We start from the raw sequence: 21,106 nt of genomic DNA, 5'->3' as shown, positions 1-21,106 counted from the left end.
TCTGTGAGTTCAAGACCAGCCTGGTCTACAAGAGCTAGTTCCAGGGCAGCCTCCAAAGCCACAGGGAAACCCTGTCTCGAAAAACCAAAAAAAAAAAAAAAAAAAAAAAAAAAAAAAAGAACTTGTATACAAGGCTATATAAAGACATAAGTCATTGAAGAAGGCTTCTATTATCTTCCTTTAGGTCTGCCATAAATTCCTTCTCAACTATGACCATTTGGGCTTTAAAATTTGTCATCATTGAGTATGAAATAACTCTACCTTGAGAAACATGAAAAGATGTATAATGTAATACCAAGTCTGACCTGCTCTTTAGATGAGACATAAATCAAGATTCTGAAATACCTTAAATGTCTCACGGGAGAGAAAATGAAAATGTAGCATTGAGAAAGTGAGTTCAGGGCCCTGGCTCCTTGCACTGAATGCAAATGACCCCCATAGGCTCATGTATGCTTATTCCCCAGTTGATGACCTGTTTAGAAAGAATTACGACAGCAGTTCTCAACCTTTGGGTTGTGACCACCCCCCTTGGGGTTGCATGTCAGATAGACATTTACATTATAATTTATAACAGTAGTAAAATTACAGTTATTAAGTAGCAACAAAAATAACTTCATGGTTGAGGGTTACCACCACATGCAGAACTGTATCAAAGGGTTGCAGCATTAGGAAGTTGTAACCACTGGATTAAGAGGTGTGGCTTTGAGGTTTCAAAAGCCTATACCAGGCCCAATGTCTCTTTCTGCCTACTGCTTGTGAGTAATGTTATAAAGCTCTCAGTTACTTCATGCCTACATGCTGCCACACTACCTGCTGTGATGATAATGGACCAAACCTCTGAAACTGTAAGCAAGCCCCTAATTAAATGCTTTCTAAGAGTTGTCTTGGTCATGGTGTCTCTTCACAAACAATGGAAGAGTGATTAAGATGGCCCTCCTACTCATTCTTATAACACTGTGGGGTTTCTTTCTTCTGACCAGGGGCTCTCCTTTTCTTCCGGTCATTCCAAACAACCAGACATGTCCTCTGGAAGACAGGCTGAATAACCAGGAACGCACCATAGCCTTTCTCCTTGAGCAGGCCTTCCGCATCAAGGAGGATATCTGCACTTGTCTCCAGGGGGCCCAGGGCTTTCGAAAAGAAGAGTCTCTTGCCAGGAAGTTGCTAGAAAGTCACATCCAGACCATCACTAGCATCGTCAAGAAACTCAACCAGAACATTGAGGTAGGTCCATTTCCACCTGTCGGCATCACTGCTGAACAAAGATTAGCAACCACCAGAGGCATTTTTCAATTATAGAAATGTGTTGCTACTGCTCCAGGGAAAGAGTTAAACTTTTGACTCTAAGTTATGATAAAAATTAATGAAACAAACAAAAAACTTCCCTTGGAATATACTATGCATCTATTCTATGACAGTAAAGAAGACTATTATGACAAATGTTGCACTAATAGACTGTATTAGTCTAAATCTGTAAGCGTATAATTCCAAGTAGAGGCCAACAATGACCCTCCTTGAAGTCTTCTCTTCTGCCAGCATCTAGCTATGCACTGCTGTGCTCTTTAGCTAGACCATCCTGTAGATGTTCCTAGGGCTCTTTTTTTTCTTCAAGTTCCTACTCAAATTCTACCCTAAATGACAGCACTTCCTTCACACCAGAAGAGTCCCCTCCCACCTCACAGTTTCAGCCTCCCTTAAACTCTACTTTCATCTATACCTCCTACAACAACCTATAGCAATCTCTGATATCTGTCTGTTTTCCTCTTCCTGAGTACAGTCTCCATGAGGCTGAGATTGTGTTTAGTTCACTACTAAATCACATACCAGTACAAAAAAATGATTTTTAAGGTGTTAAAGGAAACAAAGTTTTGATCAAAGTCTCTAAACTAAACAACGGTAAACAAATTTTCACTACAGGACTTTCATTTAGACCTCTGACAGTTCACACATCATTAGTCTAGGTGGATAGCTTTCAATTGAGGGATCTGGACAGCATACTTGAGGCAGAGGTTCAAATGCTTGTAGAATCATGAAAAGTGACAACAATGTTCTGCACTGTATTTGGCCCCATCTAGTACCAGTGACATTTCAAGACTGATTTTTTTTTAATAGAATGAAAAATCAGACACTATCCATGGGGTTAATTTAGTGTAATTGAACTCATGATGTTATAAAACCAAATGTGATAGTGATGTTAATATACCCAGGCATGCTGACATGTGCCTATAATCTCAGGAGTTGGAAGAAAGACAAGGGAATCACAAGTTACAGGCCAGTCTGGACTACGTTGTGAGACCTTATCTTGCAAAATCAAAAGCTGAAAATATTGTAGGTGATAGAGCACTTGCCTAGTAGGTACAAGCCCTGAGACTCATTCCCAGGACCACAAAAAAAATGCATTCAAGATGTTAAGATAATCTAATTTATAATTGCAAAGCAGAGACTACTAGGCTAGCTTTAGTAAATAACTCAGTTAATGATATTTTATAGGGAATTGGATGGTGCTATTCCAATATTTTAAAGGAAACCCGACTCATCAACCCAGCTAGTCCATTTGCATACTGACCCTGAGATATATTAAAATATGAAATAAAATTTAACAAGTCCTTGAAAGAATTGGGGGGTATCTTACCATGATTGCAGCAGCCAAGTGTTTAAAAGTCCCTTTTAAAAGGCAAATGGTTTTTTGAGACATACTGGCCTTGAACCTGTAACTCTTTAGCCTTTGCATTCCAAATGCTGGAGTACAGGCATGCACCACCACACCTAGAAAAGCATTTATTTTTTAAGCCAGGACTTCAATGTAAGTTTCAAAATTAATTTATTTTGAATCAATAAAAGAAAATGCCCATGCTCAATAATGCTTCAATTGCAAGGACTTTGCCCTAAATATTAAAAGCAATGTTTCTTCATTATCATTCCTTTGAAAGTTCAGAAAGAAATTTTGAAACCTGGGAAATTTTTCTCACAGTCCTACCAATCCCTACAAACACCCAGAGAAATCTTTCTTTAGTCCTTGTGAGCATTCCATTTAGGAGAAAGGCTATTATGAATACAAGCACAATCTTTAACAGAAGATTGTAAACTCACATCATTAAATCTCTTCAAGTAGTGTATAGATCATGATTTGCTTAATTATTTTCTTAGTATTGAAATATGCTTATATACTGGATTACCTCCATAACATACGTTGGATGTGGAATTACTAGGATTTACTAGGAATTACTAGGATGAAGACACCTTATACTTGTTAAGCTGGCTCCACAAGCTTTGCACTAATTTACACCCCACTACTACTCTGTGGGATGCTTTGCACTGGGCTTATGCCAACATCTGTATTTATTGTTTCAATCCTTGCTAATGTACAGAAATTAGGTGCTGGGTTTTTTTTTTCTTGAAGATGTTAAATCCAATTTTTAGTCTGACAATGATAATTTGTATGTCCTCACCAACATTCTGTTCATGTACTTTGCTGATATATCTTTTGGGGTTTTATTGTTTTTTAATTATGTTTAATATGATAAGCTCTTTTATTGTAATAAGGATGATAGCCAATGGCATATTGTTAAATATTTAACAAGCAACCAGTACATTTCTGAAAGAAAGTCCCTGCCCTGTGGTGTTTGACTCCTCTAATGGTATATGTTTCCACTATGATTTCAATCAACCTTCATGGTACCACAGCAAACAAAGCAGAGATTGTGCAGTGACTCTTCACACTGAGGCACATGCTGGCTGCCTGACATCATCAAACCCTTGGCAATAACATTTGTAATGGCTTCTTGTGCTTTTTATCTTGTTTTAAAAGTTCATGTAAATAAAGTTAAGCATTCAAATGTTCTGCTTTTCAAAACGTAACCAAAATTCAGAGGGCTTGCTTGGGCCCAATGCTGGTTCCCCAGCTTTACTATTAGGGTCTCTGTGTTCTCACTAGGTCAGGTCAACTGTTTCTGCCGGTTTCTGCAGCACTATCTTGTCTCCTTTGCTCATCCCTCCTCCCTCTCTGAAACTGGATTCCAGAAGTATGGTTCAGTGCTTAGCTGTGGGTGCCTGTTTCTGCTTTGATAGGCTACTGGATGAAGACTCTAGGAATGGTAACCAAGGTAGTCATCAGTCTCATTATAGGGAAAGGGCATCAAAGGCAGCCTCTCCACCACTACCTAGATTCTTAGTTGGGGTCATCCCTGTGGATCCTCTAACATTTCCCCCATGCCAGACCTCTCTCCACACCTATATTGTCTCCCTCTATCAAGGCATCTCATTTCTTGCCCTCCTCTATTCCTCCCCTGTCTCAGTCCTCTTTTTCTCCTCCCCTTCTCCCCTTCTCCCCTTCCCACCTCCTTCCTCTGCCCACCACCCCTCCCAGTTTGCTCAAGGGTTCTTGTCCCCCTTCCCTTCTTCGAGGGACTATGCAATCTTCTCTTGGGGTCCTCCTTGTTTCCTAGGAGGCCTGGGCTGTCTATGGAACCTCTAACAGTGGAGCCAGTGTTTATCCCTAGAGCACAAATGGACTTTGGGAGCCCATTCCCTATGGAGGGATACTATTGCAGCCCAGATACAGCAAGGAGGGCCTAAGCCCTTACCCAAATGGTGATAGTCTCCCGTGGAGGGCCTCACTATTCCTGGGGAGGGGGTGGGAGTGGGTTGGGGGCCCAAGTGGGGAACATGGAAGGATGGGAGGTCAAGGGAATGGGGTGATGGATATGTAAATATGAGTGCCTCTAAAAGAAAAAAAGTAGCCAAAATTATTGACACCTTTTGTTATGGTACTGTTCTGTGGTGCACACACACACACACACACACACACACAACACACACACACACACACACACACACACACACACAAGCACAGGCACTCCCCAACAGATCAAGCTACATAACTGTCACCTGCATTCAGAGGACCCATGCAGGTTCCCCAGCTGTCAGTCCATAGTCCCTGAGCTCCTACTAGCTCAGGTCAGCTGTCTCTGTGGTTTTCCCCATCATGCTGTTGACCCCCACCCCTTGCTCATATGATCTCTCCTCCCTCTCTTCAACTGAACTCCAGTAACTCTCAGCCCAGTGCTTGGCTGTGGGTCACTGCATTTGCTCCCATCAGTCACTGGATGTAGGTTACATGATGACAATTAAGGTAGTCACTAATCTGATTAAAAGGGAAGGATCATTCAGACACACTCTCCACTATTGCTGGGAGTCTAAGCTGGAGTCATCCTGTGGATTCCTGAGAATTTCTTTAGCATCAGGTTTCTTCCTAACCCCATAATGGCTCCTTTTATCAAGATATCTCTTTCATTGCTCTCCCCCTCTACCTTTCTCTCAGCTGAGCTTTCTTGATCTCTTGTGTTCCCATCCTACATCACATACCTTCTGCCCCCTTCTCCCAGTTTACCCAGGAAATATTAACTACTTTTCCTTCCTGGAACCCCCATGTGTGCCCCTCCTAGGGTCTTCCTTTATACCTAGCTTCTCGGGCGTTGTGGATTGTACCCTGGTTCTCCCTTGCTTTACATCTAATATCCACTTATGAGTGAGTACATATTATATTTGTCTTTCTGGGACTCACACAGGATGTTTTTGGGTTTTTGTATTGTTTTGATTAATTTTTCTCCATCCATTTACCTGCAAATTTCCAGATATCTCTTTTTTGGTTTATTTTGGTTTGGTTTTGCTTGGTTTATTTTCCACTGAGTAATGCTCCTTTGTGTAAATGTCTCACATTTTCTTTATCCATTCTTTGGTTGATGAGCATCTAGGTTGCTTCCAATTTCTGACTACTACAAATAAAGCTGCTATGAACATAGTTGAGCAAATGTCCTTGTAGTATAAGTGTGCATCCTTTGGGTATATGCCCAAGAGTGGTATTGCTGGGTCTTGAGTGAGGTAGGTTGACTCCCAATTTATTGAAAAGCCACCATACTGATTTCCAAAGTGGCTATATAAGTTTGCATTCCCACCAGCAATGGAGGAGTGTTCCCCTTACTCCATATCCTCTCCAGTGTAAGCTGTCATCATTGTTTTTGATCTTAGCGATTCTGGTAGGTGTAAGATGGTATCTCAGAGTCATTTTGATTTGTATTTCCCTGTTCAACTGAACTCCAGTAGCCCTCAGCCCAGTGCTTGGCTGTGGGTCAAGAATGTTGAGAAATTTCTTAAATGTCTTTAGGTGATTTGCATTTCCTCTGTTTCAAATTCTCTGTTTAGATCAGTACCCCCATTTTTAAATTGGATTATTTGGTATTTTGGTGTCTCTTTTCTTGAGTTCTTTATATATTTTGGAGATCATCCCTCTGTCAGATGTGGGGTTGATGAAGATCTTTCCCCATTCTGAAGACTGCCATTTGTCTTATTGACTGTATCCTTTGCCTTACAGAAGCTACTCGGTTTCTGGAGGTACCATTTATTGAATGTTGCTCTCAGAATCTGTGCTAGTGGCATTATATATAGGAAGTGGTCCCCTGTGCACATGCATTCAAGGCTGCTTCCCACTTTCTCTTCTATCAGTGTAACTGGATTTATGTTGAGATCTTTGATCCACTTGAACTTGAGTTTTGTGCATGAGGATAAATATGGATCTATTTGTATTCTTCTACATGTCGAAATTCAATTATGCCATCACCATTTGTTGAAGATACTTTCCTTTTTCCATTGTATAATTTCAACTTCCTTGTCAAAACTCAGGTGTTCATAGGTGTGTGGATTAATATCAGGTTCTTCAATTCCATCCAATTGGGCTACCTGTCTGTTTTTTGTGCCAATACCATGCTGTTTTCATTACTCTAGCTCTATAGTAGAGCTTGAAGTCAGAAATGGTTATGGCTCCAGAAATTCTTTTATTGTATAGGGTTGTTTTGGCTATACTGGGTTTTTTGTTTTTCCAAATAAAGCTGAGTATTGTTCTTTCAAAGTCTGTGAAGAATTATGTTGGCATTTAAGGGGATTACATTGGATCTGTAGATTGCTTTTGGCAATATTGCCATTTTCACTATGTTGATCCTACATATCCAAGAGCATGGGAAATCTCTCCATTTTCTCATATCTTCTTCAATTTTTTTCTTCAAAAACTTAAAGTTCTTGTTGTATAGGTCTTTCACTTGTTTAGGTAGAGTTACCCCCAAGATATTTTATGTTGTTTGTGGCTATTAGAGAGGATGATGTTCCTCTGATTTTTTTCTCAGAACATTTATCATTTGTATATGAGAAAGCTATTGGTTTTTTTTTTTTTAGTTAATCTTGTATCCTGTCACATTACTGAAGGTATTTATCAGCTGTAGGAGTTCCCTGATAAAAGTTTTGGGGTCACTTATGTATACTATCATATCATCTGCAAATAGTGAAATTTTGACTTCTTCCCTCCCAATCTGTATCCCATTGATCTTTTGTTGTCTTATTGCCCTAGATAGAACTTTGAATACTATACTGAATAAATATGGAGAGAGTGGAAAGCCTTATCTTGTTCCTGATTTTAGTGACATCGCTTTGAGTTTTTTCCATTTAGTTTGATATTGGCTGTTGTCTTGCTGTATAATGCCTTTATTATATTTAGCTATGTTCCTTGTATCCCTGTTCTCTCTCGAACCTTTATCAGGAAGGGGTGTTGGATTTTGTCAAAGGCTTTTTCAGCATCTAGTCAGATTATCATGTTTTTTTTGCAGTTTATTTATATGGTTGAATGCATTGACAGATTTTCATGTTGAACCATCCATGCATCTCTGGGATGAGGCTTACTTGATAATATGGATAATATTTTTATGTGTTCTTGGATTCTGTTTGCCAGTATTTTATTGAGTACTTTTGTGTCAATGTTCATGAGGGAGAATGGTTTGTAATTACTTCTAAGTTGCATTTTTGTGTGGTTTGAGTTTCTGTGTAAAAGTAGCCTCATCGGGCGGATCTCTGTGAGTTCAAGGCCAGCCTGGTCTCCAGAATGAGTGACAGGATAGGCTCCAAAACTACACAGAGAAACCTATCTCAAAAAAAAAAAAAAAAACAGAAAAAGTACCTCATAAGAAGAGTTTGGCATATGCCATCCTAGAGACGTCAGTAGCTGATGGAAGCAGAAGCAGACACCCACAGATAAACACTGAACTGAACTCCTAGAATCCAGTTGCAGAAAGGGAAGAGTGATGAGCAAAGGGGTCAAGACCAGGCTGGTGAAACCCACAGAAACAGCTGATCTGAACAAGGGGGAGCTCACGGACCCCAGAATGATAGCTGGAAACCCAGCATAGGACTGACCCAGACCCCCTGAAAGTGGGTGTCAGTGAGGAGGCCTCAGCAATTTATGGAGCCTCTAGTAGTATATCAGTATTTATCTCTAGTATACGAATGGACTTTGGGAGCCCATTCCACATACAGGGATACTCTTTCAGCCTAGACATATGAGGGAGGGCCTAGCCCCTGCTCCAAATGATATGACAGACTTTGAAGATTCCCCCATAGAAGGCCTCACCCTCCCTGGGGAGCAGAAAGGGGATGGGAATTAAATTAGAAACAAGCTTTAAAAAATCTGGAAAAACAATACAACTTAAAAAATATATATATCTTATTTTACTTATCAATCCCAGTTCCCTCTCCCTCCCATCCTTCCATGCTCCCCTCCCATCCCATCCCCCATCTACTCCACAGAGAGAGTGAGGCCTTTCACAGGGGATCATCAAAGTCCATCACATCCTTTGGGGCAGGACCAAGGACCTCCCCAGTGTACCTAAGCTGAGAGAGTATCCTTACATGGGGAATGGGCTCCCAAAGTCCATTCATGCACTAGGAATAATTACTGGTTCAACTGCCAGAGGCCCCATATACTCCTCAGGCTTCCTGTCACCCACATTCATGGGGCCTGGTTCAGTCCTATGCTGGTTCCCCAGCTGTAAGTCTGGTTTCCATGAGCTCACATAACCTGTCCTGTAGATTTCCCCAGCCATGGTCTTGACCCCTTTGCTCATCCCTCCTCCCATTGTACAACTGAATTCCAGGAGTTCATCTCAGAGCTTTGCTGTGGATGTCTGCTTCTTCTTCCATCAGCTACTGGATGAAGGCTCTAGGATGGCATATAAGGTAGTCATCAATCTCATTATAGGGGAAGGGCATTTAAGGTAGCCTCTCCACTATTGCTTAGACTCTTAGTTGGGGTCATCCTTGTCTGAACATTTCCCTGGTGCCAGATTTCTGTTTAAACCTATAATGGCTTCCTCTATTAAGGTATCTCTTTTCTTGCTCGATTTCTCTGTTCTTCCCCCAACACAATATTCCTGATCCCTCGTGTTCTCCTTCTTCCCCTCTTCTCCCCTCCCCCTGTGCTCCCAATTTGCTCAAGAGATCTTGTCCCTTTCGCCTTATCCAGGGGACCATGTATGTCTCTCTTACAGTCCTTGTTTACTAGCTTCTCTGGAGGTATGGATTGCAGGCTGGTAATCCTTTGCTCTATGTCTAATATCCACTTAAGAGTGAATACATACCATGTTGTCTTTCTGTGCCTGGGTTTCCTCACTTGGGGTGGTTTCTTATAGTTCCAGCCAACTGCCTTCGAATTTCAAGATTCCATTGTTGTTGTTGCGCCCTCTCCCCCCCCCCCCCCCGCCACGCTGAGTAGTACTCCATTGTGTAAATGTACCATATTTTCTTTATCCATTCTTCAGTTGAGGAGCATCCAGGTTGCTTCCAAGTTCTGGCTATTACAAATAATGCTGTTATGAACATTGTTGAACAGATGTGTTTGTGGTATGAATGTGCATCCTTTGGGGATGTGCCTAAGAGTGGAATCCTGGACCTTGAGGTAGACTGATTCCCATTTTCCTGAGAAACCACCATACTGATTTCCAAAGTGGCTCTACAAGTTTGCACTCCCACCAGCAATGGAGGAAGGAGTGTTCCCCTTTTTCCACATCCTCTCCATAAACTGTCATTGGTGGTTTTGATTTTAGCCATTCTGACAGGAATAAGATGGTATCTCAGAGTTGTTTTAATTTGTATTTCCCTGATTGCTAAGGATATTGAGCACTTTCTTTTGTGTCTTTCAGCCATTTTAGATTCCTCTATTGAGAATTTTCTATTTAGTTCTGTACCCCACTTTTTAATTGGATTATTTGGTTTTTTGGTGACTAGCTTCTTGAGTTCTTAGTATATTTTGGAAATCTGCCCTCTGTCAGATGTGGTAAAGATCTTTTCCCATTCTGTGGGCTGCCATTTTGTCTTGTTAACAGTGTCCTTTGCCTTACAGAAGCTTCTCAGTTTCAGGAGGTCCCTTTTATTAATTGTTGATCTCAGTGTCTGTGCTACTGGTATTATGTTCAGGAAGTGGTCTCCTGTACCAATTCGTTCAAGGGTATCCCCCTGCACTTTTTCTTCTAAGAGGCTAAGTGTGGCTGGATTTATGTTGAGGTCTTTGATCCATTTGGACTTAAGTTTTATACATGTTGATAGATTCAGATCTATCTGAAGTTTTCTACATTTCAGAATCCATTTTTGCCAGCACCATTTATTGAAGATGCTTTCTTTTTCCATTGTATAATTTCAGCTTCTTTGTCAAAACTCAGGTTCATAGGTGTGTGGATTAATATCAGGGTTTTCAATTAGATTTCATTAGTCTACCTGTCTGTTTTAGTGCCAATACCAAGCTGTTTTCATTATTCTAGCTCTATAGTAAGCATGAAGTCAGGGATGGTGATGCCTCCGGAAGTTACTTTGTTGTACAGGGTTGTTTTGGCTATCCTGGAATTTTTGTTTTTCCATATAAAGTTGAGAATTGTTCTTTCAAGGTCTGTGAAGAATTGTGTTGGGATTTTGATGGGGATTACATTGGATCTGTAGATTGCTTTTGGCAATATTGCCATTTTTACTATGTTGATCCTACCTATCCAAGAGCATGGGAGATCTTTCCATTTTCTGGTATCTTCTTTAATTTCTTTCTTTAAAGACTCAATGTTCTTGTCATACATGTCTTTCTTTTGTTTAGTTAGAGTTACCCCAAGATATTTTATGTTGTTTGTGGCTATTGTGAAGGGTGATGTTTCTCTGATTTCTTTCTCACCCCATTTATCATCTATATATAGGAGGGCTACTGATTTTTTTGAGTTAATCTTGTGTCCTGCCATTTTGCTGAAGGTGTTTATCAACTGTAGGAGTTCCCTGGTAGAATTTTTCGGGTCACTTATGTACACTGTCATATCATTTGCAAATAGTGAAAGTTTGACTTCTTCCTTTCCAATTTGTATCTCCTTGATTTCCTTTTGTTGTCTTATTGCTCTAGCTAGAACTTTAAGTACAACATTGAAGAGATATGGAGACAGTGGACAGCCTTGTCTTGTTCCTGATTTTAGAGGAATCACATTGTGTTTCTCTCCATTTAGTTTGATGTTGGCTGTTGGCTTGCCTTTATTATGTTTAGGTATGTTCCTTGTATCCCTGATCTCTCCAAGACCTTTATCATGAAGGGGTGTTGGATTTTGTTGAAGGGTTTTTTAGCATCTAGTGAGATAATCATGTTATCATTCTTTTTCAGTTTGTGTATATGGTGGATTACATTGATGGATTTTCAGATGTTGAACCATCCCTGCATCCCAGGGATGAAGCCTACTTGATCATGGTGGATGATTTTTCTGATGTGTTCTTGGATTCGATTTTCCTATATTTTATTGAGTATTTTTGCATCAATGTTCATGAGGGAAATTGGTCTGTAGTTATCCTTCTTTGTTGTGTCTTTGTGTACTTTGGGTACCATGGTAATTGTAGCCTAGTAAAAAGAATTTGCACTGATCCTTCTGCTTCTATTGTGTGGAACACTGAAGAGTATTGGTATTAGCTTTTCATTGAATTTCTGGTAGAATTCTGAACTGAAACCATCTGGCCCTAGGATTTTTTTTGGTTAGGAGACTTTTGATGACTGTTTCTATTTACATGTGGATACCCTTGTGTTTGGGGCACAGATGTTTAGAAATGAAACTTCTTCTTGATGGATTTTCCTTGTGATGAATATGAAATGCCCTTTACCATCTCTTTTGATTACCTTTAGTTTGAAGTCTATTTTGTTAGATATTACGATAGCTACACCAACTTGTTTCTTAGATCCATTCAATTGCAAAATCTTTTCCCAACCCTTTACCCTGAGGTAATATTTGTCTTTGACTTTGAGGTGTGTTTCTTGAATGTTTCTTGTATGTCTTGTCTTTGTATCCATTCTGATAGCTTGTGGCTTTTTATAGGTGGATTGAAACCATTGGTATTAAAAGATATTAATGACCAGTGATGGTTAATTCCTGTTATACTTGATTTTGTTGGTGCTGGTGGTAGTGTTTGTGTGTTTCCCTTCTTTAGGGTTTGCTTGTGTGAGGTTATTAGTTGCCTGCATTTTTGTGGGTACAGCTAACTTCCTTGGCTTGGAGTTTACTTTCTAGTACTTTCTATAGGTCTGGATTTGTGGATTGGTATTGTTTAAATCTGTTTTTGTCATGGACTATTTTGTTTTCTCCATCTATGGTGATTGAAAGCTTTGCTGGGTATAGTTGTCTGGGCTGGCATCTGTGGTCCCTTAGTTTCTGCATAACATCCTTCCAGGACCTTCTGGCTTTCCATGTTTCCAGTGAGAAGTTGGGTGCAATTCTGATAGGTCTGCCTTTATATGTTACTTTGCCTTTTTCCTTTGCAGCTCTTAGTGTTCTTTCTTTATTCCTTTTGTTTAGTGTTTTGATTATTATTTGATGAAAGGACATTTTTGGTCCGGTATTTTGTTAGTTATGCTTGCATCTGTAGTTCCTGTTCATTTACCCAGATTTTCCATTTCCAGAATTCCCTAGGTTTGGGCTTTCTTTATTGCCTCTATTTGAATTTTCAATTTTTGGACTGTTTCCTTCACTTATTTTATTGGTTTTTTTTCTTTAAGGTATTTATTGATTTCTTCCAGTTCTTTGTCTTTTCCTCCATTTCCTTAAGGGAATTTTCCATTTCCTCTTTAAGGACTTCTATAGTCTTAATAGAGTTATTTTTAAGGTCATTTTCTTCTGCCTCATCTGAATTGGGATATTCAGGTCTTGCTCTTGTAGAACCACTAGATTCTGATGGTGTCATATTGTTCTTTATGCTGTCAAATGTGACCTTGCACTGCTGTGTACCCATCTCTTCCTCCAGGTGCAGGTAGGCTTGTGGCTCCTTGGTCACTGATGAAGCAGGGATGGTGTGTTGGGGGAGGGGAGGGTGCTACTGTCTGGTCACTGGGGCTGCAGTAGATGGTTTGAGGTATGGAATGTGTCCCTGTGGCCTAGGGCCTAGAGAGCGAGACTATCCAGCTGGGAGATCAAATACTCACCTCTTCCTCCAGGTTGTAGGTGATTATTTTTTTCTTTGAGACAGGGTCTCACTGTGTCACTCTGGCTGTCCTGGATCTCACTCTGTAGACCAAGCTGGCCTTGAACTCACAGAGATCCACCTGACTCTGCCTCCTAAGTGGTGGGATTAGTGCTGGAATTAAAGGCATGTGCTACCACACCTGACTCATATCTGGTCTTTACCGAAGGAAAAGCAATGCAAAAGACAAAACCAAAAATACGTTTTTGATACTTTTTAAAATATACATATATTTTACTAAATCTTTCAAAATTTCATACATGATTCACTCTCATTTCTCCCCATAAGTCTTCCTATATACACCCCCTTCCTCATCCCATCCCAACATTTTTATCTTTAAAAGAATATTATGTCCAATTTGTGCTGTTCTCATGGGCACAGGCCATCCCCTGGATTGTGTTCAACTTAGCAGAGGCCTCAGCTTTATAGAAAATGGGCTGTTCATCCTCAACAAGCATCCACAGTGTTTCTGACAACCTGCTATTCATAGATTGTTCATAGGTTTCTGTGCTCATAGATTGCCCCAATCTGCCAGCTTAAAAAATGGGGGAAATACATAAGGTCTTTTTTATTCCTATCATTCGCCTTTTTTAAACTCCTTTTGTCTGGTAAAACTCATCAAGTTTAAACACAGTTCAGGCATTTGTCTTCTCATCTTTGTGTGCTGTGGCAACATAAGGGTTGGTTGAAATCATACTGGAAGTATTAATACCATAAGAGGAGTTGTAGCAGGCTTTCTCTGACAACCAGCTCTCAAATCATGACACAGAGATTATTATTAAATATGAATGCTCGGACTTATCTTATGTTTGTCCCACTAGCACCGACAACTTTCATTAACCTGTTTCTTTTCATCTTTTCATCTACATTTTGCCTCAGGGTTTTTTTGTTTTGTTTTGTTTTGTTTGTTTGTTTTTTTACCTTTCTTTCATTTTGTATGTTCTACTCTGTGTCTGGCTCGCTGGCTCTGGGCATCGCCCTTTTTTTCTCCCTGTTCTCTTCTCCTCTTCTCTCCCTGAGCCTAGATTCCTCCTCCTACTTATTCTTTCTGTTCACCAGTCCTGCCAATCCCTCTTTTGCCTAGCCATTGGCCATTCAGCTTTTATTAGATCAATGAGGTACCTTAGGCAGGCAAGGTAAAACAGAAATGCATCTTTATATAATTAAACAAATGCAGCATAAACAAATATAATGCATCTTTGCATCATTAAACAAATGCAGTATAAACAAATGCAATAGTTAAAGTAATATTCCACAACAAGGAGTCAAACGCCACAGAACAGGAATTTTCTCTCAGAAAAATACTGGCTGTTTATTGTTAAATGTCTATGTAAAATCAAATGTCTCCATGAATACAAATTATTTATTTTTTCCAAAGTACTATGCTCTTTTTTTTCAACTAAACATTTTGTTTATCAGTGTACACTGAAGTTGTTTGTCATCTAAAATAACACTTTTAATTGATAGGTATGTTTTTCATTTTTTAAGTTAATAGTTACCAATTGGTGTAAAATCTTTTTAAAACCACTATTCTCAGTGCTATTAACCTGGTACTATATTTTCCTATTTCCATAGGAAAATGCCAGAACACATTTGAGATATGACTAATAGGGATAAAATCTGAACACATATATGATATAAATCTTTATCATCTCTAAGAAATGTAGAGTAGACCCTTTCAAAAATGTCTAGTTTGGGTTTTGTCTCCTGCATTATATGATGACTTCTTTTAGATTTTGTGTGTGTGTGTGTGTGTGTGTGTGTGTGTGTGTGTGTGTGTGTATGTGTGTGTGTGTGTGTGGTGTGTGTGAATGAAGCCTCTACTCTAGTGGGTTTCCACATGACTCCTCAAATGATCCTTAGAATTAGCTGTCCCTCCCCATATTTCTTCCCTTACCCCTCTTCCCTCCTCCTTTCTATTCAATCCTCCTTTTTCAGTCTCTACCATGTCTCTTCATAACCACATATTTTCTTCCCTTTTCTTTGAGAGATCCCCCCCTAGACCTTTATTCTAGACCTTTGTGGTTATATGGATTGTAGCATGCCTGTTGAATATATATCACATTTGTCTTTTGAGGCTGTTACCTTATTGAGGATATTTTTTCCTATCTCCATATATTTACCTGAGAATTTAATGATATTTTTATTTAACAGCTGAATAATATTCTATTGTGTAATGGTACATTTTCATTATCTATTCACCTATTGATGAACATCTAGGCTATTTCCTATTTCAGGCTATTGTGAATAGAGCATCAGTGAACATGGTTGAACAAATGTCTTTTTAGTAGGATAGAGAGTCCTTTGGGTATGTTCCCAAGAGTGGTTTAGCTGGATCTCGACATAGTTCTGTTCTTAGCTTCTTGAGGAACAGCCATACTGATTTTCACAATTAATGCCAATATTTTTTAAATTGAGAAATTTCACATAAAGCCTAGTTTTCTGGCTAGTGTTCAAAAATTATTGAGACTTCATTAGCCCTTGGCATCACTAAACTGAAACTACATCAGCCTCCCTCAGCTAATACAACTCTTCCCCCCACTGCCTCTCTCTCCCCACCACCTGCTTAACCACAATACGCATTTTAGTGACGTTCTCTCATCCTAAGTATTGGTAACTAACAACCATCTTAACTCGAAATTACAGATCCTAGAAGACCAAATAAGAATTCGAGACCAGGCAGCCACAGGAACCAACTTTGCAGTCCAGGATCTAAGCATCAAACAAGTGCAGGGAGTTGGAGACCTTCGAGGAAGAGTAGCTCGGTGAGTGGTGTGGGCAGGTAAGGGTTACCACCAGACACATTTGCCTATGGAATTTCTCTCAGAAGACTCCACATTTTAAAAGATAAGCTGCCAATTTACGTCCAGCTGAGTGAATGACCTGCAGTTGAGAAATTGTCTCATAAAACTTTGAAAGTGTGATGCTTACTCTCAGTTTCATGAACTCTTACATAGAATTCCAGTTTTGTGCTAGCAGATGTGACCAGAGTCTTGTCTTTACAGCCTTCAACTGCCCAGATGCCAACAGTTACACCTGGAACACCCACATAAGCACATTCTGAGAAATAAAAGTATTTAAAGTGTGCATTGATTACGTCCAATTAGTCAAACAGACGGAGTACTATGTAATATCTTTTGCATGAGATGTTTAAATCAAGAGTTAATAGTGTATAAACCAGGAAAGAAAAGCCCTCTAGATAATGACAATAGTAGAAACACTGACAGACATATCAGAAGTCAGGTAATGACAATGGCTTGCCTGGTCTGACAGACACATGAGAAATAACTTGTGAGTGGATTCTCATGAGTGTCTTCCACCTCTACATCTTCTACCAGGTCTACTTCCCTGTCCCTTGAATTTTCCACCTTCATCTTATTCTTTCCAAATTTTAAAATTACCAGATGAGAATTAGGTGACTGACATTGAAGTCAAACTTCTCTTAGTCTATTTATGCAGCTGTCACAGAATACCTGAACCTGGGTATTTATTTATTAGAACAAAAACTCAAGTGTCTTACAATTTCAGAGAATTCCATACTCCAGGACAGCAAGTTCTGTTGTCTTGTGAGGTCTTCATCTTCCAGGGGGATAAACAGTGTTCTTGTGTGGCAGAAACCTGAAGGGCTCCATGAGGGCCTTAACTTGGTTCATCTGGGAGAAGCTGCAGTGGTCTATCACCTGCTAGCTCCCTCACCTCCTAATTCCACCACATGTCAGCTGTCTCACTTCCTAATTCCTAATTCTACCACACTGACAGCACTTAGATTTGGGAGGTTACAGAGCTAAACCAGAGAATTCTAGGCTATCTATTCTGTCAGTTCAGTAAAAATGCATTCATAACCTGGGAATGGTGGCACATATCTTTAAACCCAGAACTCTGTAGAAAGAAGCAGGTGAAGCTCTATGAGTTCAAGGACAGCCTGTTCTACATAGTGAGTTTCATGACATTTAAGGGTTACAATCTCAAAACAACCAAAACCCACAACTCATTCAATCATTTATCCTTTACCTATACCAAGCTAAGATTCAGCAACACAGTCCCCTCTCAGTAGCCCTTCACTGTCCACTTGGCAAAACCACCTCTATCAACACCTTGCCCTCAATGAGGATAATACAGTCCTGAAAGCCTGGTGCGTCGTGACAATGTTCAAACGACACTGTGCAGAAGAGGTGGCTCCAAGGAGCCAATACTCAGGATGGGATTTTGAAAGATTTGTAGCAATGAGCTACGAAAGGTGGGAAAGACACTTCATACAGGAAGAAAAATGTGTAGAAAGAACAAAGGGGAAGTCTGCTGAGGCATGTTTCAAGGCCTTCTCAAGAAAAGAGTACTCTGGTCATGATATTCTGGAGTGTGCACAAAGAAAAGATGGGTGATAATGCTAAAGAAACAACCACAGTTGGAAAATGAGGGACCTCATGGACTGAAGTAAAGAGTTTGAACTTTGTGTAGAAAGTTGTAAGTAGCCATAGAGGATTTTAGGAGAGGGGGCAATGTATTTGGTGGCATTCTAATAATATCTAAATTGGTGCTGCATATAGAAAGAGGGCACAGAGATCAGAGGCAGTTTGTTGCAGCATTCCAGGGTAGAGGTAGGTAGAGCCTGCATTGAGTCACTAACCATGGATGTTCAGTGCAGAGCACAGAAACAGAAAAATAGAATCTATAGGCCGAGTACATGAATCAACATTAATTAGAACAGAGGAATACATGTCAAAATTTTTAGGAAATGTATCCAAATTTTTGGTCTTGGGTGTGGTTGAACACCAGTCTCTCCATTATTCAGCAGAGGCAGTTGGGACAAAGAAGCAGAAAGTCTCAAACCTATCACATCTGAAAGTCTGTGGGATCTTAACCAGAGTGGGCATGGTGCTCAAAGGGGAATTGGGAGAGATAGAGGTAGGTGAGGAGCCCAGGATGTTTGTTGTCCTCCAACACAAATAACTTAGTGGCAGTAGCAAAGACTACAGTTCTGAAGTGGCACTTCATTCCTCTAAAATTGAATACTGAGACATGCAAAGAACTTTTATTTGGGTGAGCTATACATCAAGTTCAGTGAACCTACGGCCCTACTTAAGTATATTGTTTTGAAAAATATAAGCAACAAACACTTCCCTTTGAATTAAAGAAGATTTGGTTCAGTTTATTTTGTTTTTATAAATCCTGTTTTGCATATAAGGCAAAAACAAATAGGTTCAAGGTAATCAAAGTCCTGAGAGATGATCCAGTGTGCAGAAGTGCTTGCAGTGAAAGTCTGCAGACCTGAATATTCAATCCCCAAGACCCAGAGTGAAAGGGGATGAAAGGGGAGAACTGACTGACTTCTGATTCTCCACAGGCAAGCCATGGTACCTCTCTCTCTCTCTCTCTCTCTCTCTCTCTCTCTCTCTCTCTCTTTCTCTCTCTCTCTCTCTCTCTCACACACACACACACACACACACACACACTCGCACAATTTTTAAAAAGTAACACAGAGACCAATAGAATAACATCAAAAAGATGTGACTTCTTTTTCCTTTGCTCCAATTTGATTTTATTTTAAGTGTATTTTTTTTTTTTTTTGGTTCAAGGAATCAAACCACAGGGATTTTCACAGGCTACACACATGTCCTACTACTGAACAGCTTCCTTCCTTTTTTCCCACCAGCCCTCTCTATATAGAGTCTTGTCTTGCTCTATTACCCAGGCTAGCTGAAACTACTGATCCCTCTCCTCCCCTCAAGGACCTGGATATCCAGGTAGTTTCCAGCAAACCCCACTGGCTCCAGAATTTTTTGAGCTCCCATCCTCAATCTGAAGTAGTAACTTCAGGGCAGTAACTTCAGGGCATTTTTTTCCTTGAAATGTCTGATTCTTATGGCAATTTTCTGAAATCTATTTGGTTATCTGAGACAAAGTCTGGCTAGAAGCCATCAGACTTAAACTTGCTCTTTCTCTCCTGCTTCTTTCTGTGTTTGTGCCAGCAAACTGAATAATGGCCGAGCTAAGGCATCTTGAATACTGTCTTTCCATATTCACTGACTTCAAGTCCACTTAGTATTTTGGCACAGGTAAAGTTAAGGTAATTATTTTGATATAATTTTAGTAATGCTTTACTGCTTCATAAATCAGCCTCAATATTTAATTTTAATATTTAATTGACATTCCAAGTCCTTGAATTTTCCCTTCTTCCCCACTCCAATGTATTGGTAGTTTAAAAGCAAGTTCTTCCTGTGATGTGAATTTCTCACCTTTGTACAGTTTCCTCTTAGAGTAAAACAAAGCAGGGTGAGTGTGCACAGGGCCCACAGAAAAGGTGAGTGTGCACAGGACTCCCAGAGAAGGTGAGTGTGGAAAGGGCTCTCAGAAGGTGAGTGTGCTCAGGGCCCACCAAGAAGATGAGTGTACACAGGTGAGTTGCACAGAGCTCACAGAGGTGAGTGTGCACAGGTCTCATAGAGAAGGGTGAGTGTGCACAGGGCCCACAGAGCAGGATGAGTGTGTACACATGAGTGTGCACAAGGCTCACAGAGCAGGGTAAGTGTGCACAGGGCTCATAGAGTAGTGTGAGTGTTCACAGGGCCCACAGAGCAGGTGAGTGTGCACAGGGCTCATAGAGTAGAATGAGTGTGCACAGGGTCACAGAGCAGGGTGAGAGTGCATAGGGCTGACAGGAATGGTCAGGACTTACGACCTGTAGCAGCAACTGCAGGTAGCCAACCTATTGTTATGTTTGGCTCTTCAGGACTAAGAGGCAAACTTGGATTTTAAATGATAAATCATGTTGATCTGTGATTAAAAGCAAAATTGTATACTTTGAGAATGCAAGTTGAGAGAGGATACTTCTGCTTATACAGGACAGAATAAAGACATTTTCTCACTTCTCTCTCAAGATATCTCAGTGCGAATGGAAAATTTAAAATGAAAACAAAACATCCATCTTTAATATGTGGGGTTTGTCACAGGAATTTGTTTGTGTTTTCCTCCAAATTGAAGAATTTCCTGCTGGATGGATAGATAGATAGATGATCAATAAATAGACAACAGATGATAGGTAGGTCGATAGATATAGATAGATAGATAGATAGATAGATAGATAGATAGATAGATAGACAGATAGATAGATAGGAGAATATACCACATGAGGAAGTGTTCAAACTAAAAGTATCCCAGTTTCAAAGAAACTAAGAGTAGTCAGGTAGTGGTGGCATATGCCTTTTATCCCAACGCTTGGGAGACAGAGGCAGATGGATCTTTGTGAGTTTGAGGTCACTATGATCTACAGAGTGACATCCAGGGTTGTTTCACATAGAAACCCTGTCTCAAAAGGAAGAGAGAGAGAGAGAGAGAGAGAGAGAGAGAGAGAGAGAGAGAGAAACTAAGAGTAAATGAAAGTTGCATGAACTTATATATTGGCCAAAGGCAGCATTAAATATACAATGAAGTTACTTTTCTCTTTAGAGGATGAACCCATTAGGATGAAGCATATCAAGAAGTTTTGGAGTTGTAAATCAGAGGAGAATGTGGAAATGGCTTTAGGAAGCTTAGTTAGTACACTCAAATCTTTACATCAAAAGCAGAGATGATGCCACAGGGTCCTCTAAAGACATCCAGTTTTGTCTCTAGAGAGAACCAGGACAGGCAGGGAGAGGCAAGGCCAGTCCCACTGTAAAGTGACCACTCACACCTGTGATAAATACATCATTAACATCCATAAGGTGCCTGAAACATCTAGTGTTCAACCTATAACAACTGTAATTTTTATTCGTTATTTACTCTATGGTAAAAT

The 21,106-nt window shown here is 40.0% G+C and overlaps 1 protein-coding gene across 1 annotated transcript in view; it reads left to right on the top strand.

Annotated features, from left to right (window-relative positions):
* The window catches only part of Fam81b (family with sequence similarity 81 member B), a 76,933-nt gene that overhangs the window by 18,173 nt on the left and 37,654 nt on the right, over positions 1-21,106 (top strand). Inside the window, exons 4-5 of the mRNA XM_027401880.2 lie at positions 981-1,224; positions 15,982-16,100. Of these exons, the coding sequence (XP_027257681.2) occupies positions 981-1,224; positions 15,982-16,100 (363 nt within the window). The remainder of the gene's footprint in view (positions 1-980; positions 1,225-15,981; positions 16,101-21,106) is intronic.

The sequence above is a fragment of the Cricetulus griseus genome, chromosome 2, assembly GCF_003668045.3.
Source record: "Cricetulus griseus strain 17A/GY chromosome 2, alternate assembly CriGri-PICRH-1.0, whole genome shotgun sequence".
NCBI classification, from domain to species: Eukaryota; Metazoa; Chordata; class Mammalia; order Rodentia; family Cricetidae; genus Cricetulus; species Cricetulus griseus.
This window is presented reverse-complemented; position numbering and strand designations above follow the sequence as displayed.